Below are 9,319 nucleotides of genomic sequence, written 5' to 3' on the forward strand. Positions count from 1 at the left end.
ATGTTAATTGGAGACCACTAACTACAGAGAAGGCAAGATTAGTCAGTTAGCAGAAGCATATGAATGAGATGTTAGTGTCACAATGAGGATGTTAGAGGTTTCCCCAATTTCCTTACTGTTTGGGTAAAGAAAATGAGTCCTAGAGAATGGAAAGAGAATGGAAAGCTTTCTCCCAAGAGTAGAGGAAGAGGGCAGATCTTTTGTGTTTTAAACCTATTTTCTCTTTCACATACTGTACAAACTCCCTTCCCTTTGCAGCCTTGATAGGTTTAGTTTCCATTGTGTTTTGGAGGACTTAGATCAGAGTACTTCAGATTTCTGTTAGTTTTTCCTGTATCCTTTTGTGCATGCAACATATACATATTTGAGTACTCAATATGTTTCTATCAGAGTTCTAAATCTAGAAAATAGCCTTAAATACTTCATAGTAGACTCTCAATCAAAGGAAAATGACAGAAATTCCAAAATGGGGAAGAGAAAACAAAAGGAGTCAGTATCATCGTCCCGAGTTTCTGTTTAATAAGATTTCTCTGGCCTAGATAATTCAGAACATTTATCTACCTATGGAATATTAAAATAAATATAATAATAATGATAAATAATACCTCAGGTATTATTAAAGTGTTATTCTGTCTTTTGTCCTTTCAAAAACCCTATGAGGTTTTCACTACTCTCTTTGTTGAGCAGAAAAGAAAATTTAAGATCATCCAGGTTAAATTGTTACCTTCAACTATTAACCATTAGCTTTTGAGAAAACTCTCTTGCTCCACAGTCTTCTCATTGCATTCTTCACTTCTGCATTTCTCAGTGTATAGATCAGGGGATTTAACATGGGGGTGATAATGGTGTAAAATACAGCCACCATCTTATCCTCTGAAAAGGTAGTATCAGGACGCATATACATGAATGTACAGGGGCCAAAAAAGATAATGACCACAGCAATGTGGGAGCCACAAGTGGAGAGTGCTTTGCGCCTGCCTTCTGCTGAATGCTTTCTCAGGGATACCAGGATGATGGTATAGGAAATTATCAAGATTACAAAGCTCCCCAGAGCAATGGTACCACTGTTGGCTGTCACCACAACACCGACAACATATGTATCTGTGCAGGCAAGTTTCAGCACAGGATGGACATCACAAAAGTAGTGATCAATTTCACTGGGTCCACAAAAAGGTAACTGGACTACCAGAGCCACTTGAATAATGGAGTGAAAGAACCCACCTATCCAGGTCCCCAGTAACATTTTATTACATCTGCCCCTGTCCATGATGGTCGTATAGTGTAGGGGTTTACAGATAGCCACGTAACGGTCATAGGCCATAACAGTAAGGATGAAGATCTCCGTGCAACCAAAGAAATGTACCCCAAACAGTTGCAGCATGCAACCCACATAGGAGATGGTTTTGCTCTTGGCTAATAGGTCAACAATCATCTTGGGAGCTGTGACCGAAGAGTAACAAATATCCACAAAAGACAAGTAGTTGAGGAAGAAATACATGGGAACCTTAAAAAGGTTTCCCATGCAAACGGTCAGCATGATGAGGGTATTCCCCAGAAGAATGATCATGTAGAAGAAAGAAAACACCACAAAACAAACTTCTTCAACCTCTAGGTTCTGAGAAAGACCCCAGAAAATGAATTCAGTCACATTGTTTATTTTTTCCATGGAATTACTCTAGCACAGCAAGTTCCCAAGAGACAATGAAATTATCTGAAAGAAAAATATAACAGGGAACATGTACTTATGACTCAAAATAAGTGGAGAATCATGGTAGTTGGAAATGTAAAAATGGATATTTACTGCTTCTTGGCATGTATCCTTAGAGAAATTAAGGGGTATATATTTTGATCATCATACTTTCATGTTTAGTCATTCATTTATGTTAGATGAGGAAGCAATTTAACATTAGAGCAAATTCTCCAAGTCACACATCTAATGAAGAATTTCCCACCTTTAATTTTTTTCTCGTTTGTTTCTCAAAATTTAGTAGTTCTTTTCTTGTTCAAACAGCTAATATATATTACATCATTAGTGTTAGGTTGTACAAGGATTTGTTAATTGCATTTAACATTCAGTGCTCATCACAACACATGCCATCCTTAATATTCATCACTCGTTTTCCCATCCCCCCACCCCCTCCCCTTCTGTAACCTTCAATTTGTTTCCTGGACTCCAGATCTCTCATAGTTTGTTTCCTTCTCTGATTTCTTCCATTCAGTTTTCCCTTCCTTCCCCTATGATTCTCTGTGTAATTGCTTATATCCCACATGTGAGTGATACCATATGATACTTTACTTTCTATACTTAACTTATTTCACTTAACATAATAACCTTCAGTTCTATCCATGTTGAAGAACATTTAGTGGGTTTTTTTTTTTTCATTTATTTATTTTTAGCATAACAGTATCATTATTTTTTCACCACACCCAGTGCTCCATGCAATCTGTGCCCTCTGTAATACCCACCACTTGGTACCCTGACCTCCCACCCCCCCGCCACTTCAAACCCCTCAGATTGTTTTTCAGAGTCCATAGTCTCTCATGGTTCACCTCCCCTTCCAATTTACCCCAACCCCCTTAATTTTGTATAAGGCAGTTGACTTAATTTTAAAACAATTCAGTGTTGGGGAATATGATATTTTTTTATATATCTGGAAAAGCTTATCTTATTTTTGTCACAGATGTGAAAACATACCCCCATATTTTCCCTTCTGAATACTGCCATGAATGTTCAAGTAGTTGAGTGTGGATGATGTCTGCAGGTTCTCTTAGAATACTCTGATCTTTGAGTAAATGAATTTGTGTTTCCCTATTTGATATCAAGGCCTTTTACTCAAGAGGTGTTGGGTATAGTTAGAGGACAAAAATGGTACATGTCTCCTTTAGAGACAATGGTGCTGACATTTTATAAATAAATCATTCAGCTTCAAGAGTCTTCTTTTATCCCATTTGTGATATGAGAAAATTTTAGTTTCATTACCATCTATTATATGAGCAGCTATTTCTACTATGAAATTAAATCCATTATGTCAGCCTGGAATAGCCATGAAACCTTTATGAAGAGGCAGAGACAAAATAAGATAAAGCAATGAAGGGAACTGCAGAGACACATCAAGAACTGTTGGATTTGAAAGGAGCGGAAGTGAAATCTTGGGTGATTTCTCATCTTCAAACCCAGTTTTTGAGAATCCCTTAAAAATTACTTTTAAACATCTGCCTGTTAATTAAAAAATGAAAAATTCAAATGAGGGCGGCTGGGTAGGAAGGACTCTGTCCTTAATTTCACTAATTCATTTGTCATCTTTTTTTTTTTTTTTTTTTAAACAAGATTTAGTTCACTTTATTTTTCTTGTATAAAACTATGTGGTAGCCACAGCTGGCACCTGGGTCTTCCATTCATCATCCTTTTAATCTTTGGGTTTCATATTGTTTATATTGGTCTCTTCGTCAGGATGCATTAGACATTTGAGGAGAACATCCTGGAAATATTTCAAATGTATTTAGGAAGAGAACAATATTGGATGCATCCTCAGGGCTGAGACTTCATGTGCTCTAGTGAGTTCACCAGAAGTTACATGTAGAAAGGAGTTTGTGTAATAGTTTTGATTTAAATGTACAAGTTCTTCCTCAAAGTATGCCACAGATAGAAATAATTCCTTTAGTGGTATGTTAGGTTGGCATTGTACAGTATCATAGGCCATGATCAGGAATTTTGTCTGTCAGAGGACCTATCTCCTCTGGGTCTGTCACATGTAACACATATAGCTTCTACTATACTCTGTCTCAGCTGTCCCTTTGTTGCAACATTGTGACTGGCTCTTCCAGCTTTTGGGAAACTGCATGGCTGTGTTTTCTCAGATCTGTGTATTATGGCTGATGGAGTAGTAATTACAAATGTGCTTTCTCTTATGTGGCATGAATTAATGATAATATCAATGGTTAAAGATCATAGTAGTAATAATAATTCAAGTTTAGACTCAAGAATACCCCCTGCTTTTACATGTTCTTTCTCCTCTTTTTATCCCTCTGAATTAAAAAAGAACAAAAACTAATGAACAAACAAACAATCAATAAATAAATGTCCAGCTACTTTCACTGAAAGGACCTTTCAGTTTTAAAGGTCTGAGAACTAGTAGGGTTTTTTTTATAGGTTTTAAAAATTTGTTTTTTAAAAGTTAACATGTGCATAAAAGGAAATTGAAAAACACAAGAAGCAAAGAACAAAGTCACCCATAATCACAAGCAGTTTACAGTTTGACTTCTAGGTCCCATGTGTGTATCTACAAAAGTAAGCATTTTAATGTAATTAAGATCGTAGTTATGTATCATGCTTTTTTACACACCATGAATATTTACCATTTCAAAGTCCCCAAACTATGAGCATGTAATGACTGTTAATGTGTGTGCGTCTCTTTGGCTGTACTATAGGAATACATTAAGTGGTTCAATGGAAACATACCCTGTTGCTAATATTTGAATAGTATAGATTGGATAATGAATTCTTTTAGAAGCATTATACATTGTGTACTCTTACTTATGTCTGTTTTAATTGAACATTAAGGGAATGCAGTATTTTAATGGTAACCCTGCCAGTATCTTTATCTAGAGGCTTGTTGTCATTTTTGTCTTCTCTAAAATCTTTGTCGCCGAGAAAGGCAGGATTACGTTTTTTTCTTTCAGATAGAGTTGGTGTAATGTCTTCTTGGTTATAGAACTAGTAGTTTTTGATAACTGTTAATTATGTTGTTTGGCTCTCACTTAGAAGAAACTGAGCATTTAAACACAAGCCCGGGTATGGTGCTACCATTATTCAATCTATGGGGCTCTAAGGGAATTTTTACTAGTCTTTGAATTACAACCTATCTCAAAGAATTTCTTCCTCCACTTTTTGAGCATTTGAAAGATGACAATGTCAACTTCTTTTGAAATTATTGATATTTTCTTATTCACAATCATGTTACCCAATTTATAATCATGTATGGAGGTACTTTAGTATCTGACCATCATATTAATAATTTTATTTTCCACTTATTTCTGAGACTGGTGACTTGCAATTATGTTTTAGATATTCAAAATATAGCAATTGTATTTAATTCCTTTTTTACATAATCCATTTTACTTTAATTTTAGAAGAAAAAAATCTCACCAATATTGTCTACAGCTCCAATTTCAATTTTTTCTTCAATATCTTCTGAGGTAATTTGATTGCAGTTATCCACAATAGATTGATGCCATAGGGATTGCTTTGTGAATAATTATTATCAGAGAATCTCTGACCTCCAAAACTCAAAAGCTGGCAGAAGTCAGGTCTTTGTCATTCCTGATTTTTGTCTCCTACCTACTGAAAGCTGAACTTTCACAGCATATTTGGCAATAAATGCTGTTTTCTCTACTTCTTATAAGGTCTGTTTAAAGAGGATGATGCAAAACGTTAATGACCTTGGGGAAAGGCTTTCTCCCAAAGTCTCCCTCCATATTCAGAAACACAATAGACAACTAACAATGAGCTTTAATTTCAAGAATCTTTTCAACTTGTTAAATTTTAAGCTTTTTTCTTATTTCCTAATTTAATTAATTTGTTTACTTACTTATTTAATTTATTTATTTTTATTCCTATTACATTTATTGAATAAATTTTAAAAGTATGACACATGGGTTTTTAACAGCTTTCATTAAGCTTATTTTTTTCAGACTGTTTTATTTTTTTAAGTTCAATTAGCCAACTTATATTACATCATTAGTTTTTTTTATTATTAATTTTTCATTATTTATTTATTTATTTATTTTTCCTAGAAAATGCCTTATTTTTTTTAATTTAATTTTTAATTTTTTTATAAACATATATTTTTATCCCCAGGGGTACAGGTCTGTGAATCACCAGGTTTACACACTTCACAGCACTCACCCAAGCACATACCCTCCCCAATGTCCATAATCCCACCCCCTTCTCCCAAACCCCCTCCCCTCAGCAACCCTCAGTTTGTTTTGTGAGATTAAGAGTCACTTATGGTTTGTCTCCCTCCAAATCCCATCTTGTTTCATTGATTCTTCTCCTACCCACTTAAGCCCCCATGTTGCATCACCACTTCCTCATATCAGGGAGATCATAATAGTATTTTGAAAGGGATTGCACTGGAAGTGTAGATAGCTCTGGGAAGCATTATCATTTTAAAAATATTTGTTATTCCAATCGATGAACATAGTATGTTTTTCAATCTCTTTGCGTCTTCCTCAGTTTCTTTCATAAGTATTCTGCAGTTTCTGGAGTATAGCTCTTTTACCTGTTTGTTTAGGTTTATTCCTAGTTATCTTGTGGTTTTTGGTGCAATTGTAAATGGAATCTATTCCCGAATTTCTCTTTCATCAGTCACATTGTTAGTGTATAGAAATACAACTAAATTATGATTGATTCCGTATCTTGACACATTGCTGAATTGCTCTATGAGGTCAAGTAATTTGAGTGTGGAGTCATTTGGGTTTTCAACATAAAGTATCATGTCATCTGCAAAGAAAGAGAGTATGACTCCTTCTTTGCCAGTTTGGATGCCTTTTATTTCTTTTTGTTATCTGATTACCGTTGCTAGGACTTCTAGTACTATGTTGAACAAGAGTGGTGAAATTGGGACATCCTTATCATGTTCCTAATCTTTAGGGAATGGTTCTCAGCTTTTCCCCATTGAGAATGATATTCTTTGTGTTCTTTTCATAGATGTATTTTATGAAGTTGAGGAATGTTCCCTCTATCCTTAAATTCTGAAGAGTTTTAATCAGGAAAGAATGCTGCATTTTCTCAAATGCATTTTCTGCATCAGTTGAGAGGAACTTGTGTTTCTTCTCCATTCTCTTATTAATTTGTTCTATCACATTGAATGATTTGTGAATGTTGAACCACGCTTGCATCCCAGGAATAAATCCCAATTGTTCATTATGAATAATCCCTTTATTATACTATTGGATCCTATTGACTAGGATTTTGTTGAGTATTTTGGTATCCATGTTCATCTGGGATACTGGTTTGTAATTCTTCTTTTTAATGGGGTCTTTGTCTAATTTTGAAGTCAGGATAATATGGTCTCATAGGGAAAAAAATGGAAGTTTTCCTTCCATTTCTATTTTTCTAAAAAGCTTCATTAGAAAGGTATGATTTTTTCTTTAAATGATTGGTAGAATTCTGCTGGGAAGCTTTCTGGCCCCAGACTCTTGTTTTTGTTTTTATTATAGTTGTTGTTGTTTGTTTGTTAGTTTGTTTGTTTTGTTTTTGTTTTTCTTTCTTTCTTTCTTTCTTTTTTTTTTTGGAGACTTTCGATTACTTTACTTGCTGGTTATTGGTCTGTTCATATTGTCCATTTATTCCTGTTTCAGTCTTCATTGTTTATAAGTTTCCAGGAATGCATCCATTTCTTCCAGATTGCCTAATTTGTTGGCATATAGTTGCTGTTAATAAGTTCTAATAATTGTCTCTATTTCCTTGAAAGTTATTATCTTTCCCATTTCCTTCATGATTTTATTAATTTGGCTCCTTTCTCCTTTCTTTTGGATAAATTTGGCCAGAAGTTTATCAATCTTATTAATTCTTTCAAAAAATCAGCTTCTAGTTTTGTTGATTTGTTCTACCATTCTTCTGTGTTCTATTTCATTAATTTCTGCTCTAATCTTTATTATTTATCTTCTCCTGCTTGGTTTAAGCTTTATTTGCTGTTCTTTCTCCAGGTCCTTTTGGTGTAAGGTTAGGATGTGCATTCGGGATTTTTCTAATTATTTTGATCAAAGCTTGGACGGCTATGAATTTCCCTCTTAGGACCACCTTTGCAGTATCCCATAAGTTTTGAACTGATGTGTTTTCATTTTCATTGGTTCAAAAAATTGTTTAAGTCCTTCTTTAATTTCCTGGTAGACCTAATCATTCTTTAGTAAGAAGCTCTTTATCCTCGAAGTGCTTGAGTTCCTTTCAAATTTCTTCTTCTGATAGGTCCAGTTTCAAAGCCTTGTGGTCTGAAGATATGTAGGGAATAATCCCAGTCTTTTGGTATCCGTTGTGACCTGATTTGTAACCCAGTATGCGGTCTATTCTAGAAAAAGCTCCATGTGCACTTGAGAAGAATGAGTGTTCTGTTGTTTAGGATGAAATGTTCTGGATATATATATGAAGTTCTCCTGGTGCAGTATGTCCTTCAAAGCTCTTGTTTCTTTGTTGATCTCCCTAGAAAATTTTTCCTTTGCTGTGAGTGGAGTGTTGAGGTGTCCTGCCTTTAATACATTGTTATTGATGTTTCTTTATTATGGTTATTAATTGGTTTATATAATTGGCTGCTCCAATGCTGGGGGCATAGATATTTAAAATAGTTAGATCTTCTTGTTGGATAGACCCTTTAAGTATGATATAATATCCTCTACATCTCTTACTACAGTCTTTGTTTTAAAATCTAATTTGTCTGATATGAGGATTGGTACCCTAGCTTTCTTTTGAGGTCCATTCATGTAGTAAATTGTTCTCCATCCTATCACTTTTAATCAGAAGATATCTTTAGATTCAAAATGAGTCTCTTGTAGATAGCATATGGATGGGTCCTGCCTTTTTATTCAATCTGAAGCCTTGTGTCTTTTTATAGGAGTATTCATCCCATTTACATTCAGAGTAACTAGTGAAAATATGAACTTAGTGTCACTGTATTGCCTGTAAAGTTCCTGTTTCTTTAGATTGCCTCTGTTACTTTATGGTCTATATTATTCTTGGGGTCTCTTTACTTACAGAATCTCCTTTAATATTTCTTGCAAGGCTGGCTTTGTGGTAAAATACTCTTTCAGGTTCTTCCTGTCCTGGGAGCTCTTTATCTCTTCATCCATTCTGGATGACATTCTTGCTGGATAAAGTATTCTTGGCTACATGTTCTTCTCATCCAGTATCATGAATATGCCTTGCTATCACTTTCTGACTTGCCAGGTTTCTGTGGATAGGTCTGATGTTATTTTGATGTTCCTCCCTCCACTGCTAAGTAACCACCTCTCCCTAGCTATCCTCAGGATATTTTCTTTGGTTGTACTATTTGCAAGCATCACTATTGTATGTCAGGGTGTTGATCTATTTTTATTTTTTTAACAAGTATTTTTTTAAAGATTTTATTGATTTATTAGAGAAATGGAGAGAGAGCACAACTAGGCAAAACAGTAGGCCAGGGGAGAGGGAGAAGCAGGCTTTCAACTGATTGGTGAACCCAATGCAGGGCTCAATCCCAGGACCCTGGATCATGACCTGAGCCAAAGGTAGCTACTTAACTGACTGAGCCACCCAGGCACCCCTGATCTATTTCTATTGATTTTC

The 9,319-nt window shown here is 35.0% G+C and overlaps 1 protein-coding gene across 1 annotated transcript; it reads right to left on the reverse strand.

Moving 5' to 3' along the window:
- Positions 1-733: 733 nt before the first annotated feature.
- On the reverse strand, positions 734-1,666 carry LOC131808490 (olfactory receptor 4S2). Its single transcript, XM_059134551.1, has one exon. It carries the CDS (start codon positions 1,664-1,666, stop codon positions 734-736), a length of 933 nt encoding a protein of 310 aa, XP_058990534.1.
- Positions 1,667-9,319: the final 7,653 nt, after the last annotated feature.

Source organism: Mustela lutreola, chromosome 1 (genome assembly GCF_030435805.1).
Source record: "Mustela lutreola isolate mMusLut2 chromosome 1, mMusLut2.pri, whole genome shotgun sequence".
Taxonomy (NCBI): Eukaryota; Metazoa; Chordata; class Mammalia; order Carnivora; family Mustelidae; genus Mustela; species Mustela lutreola.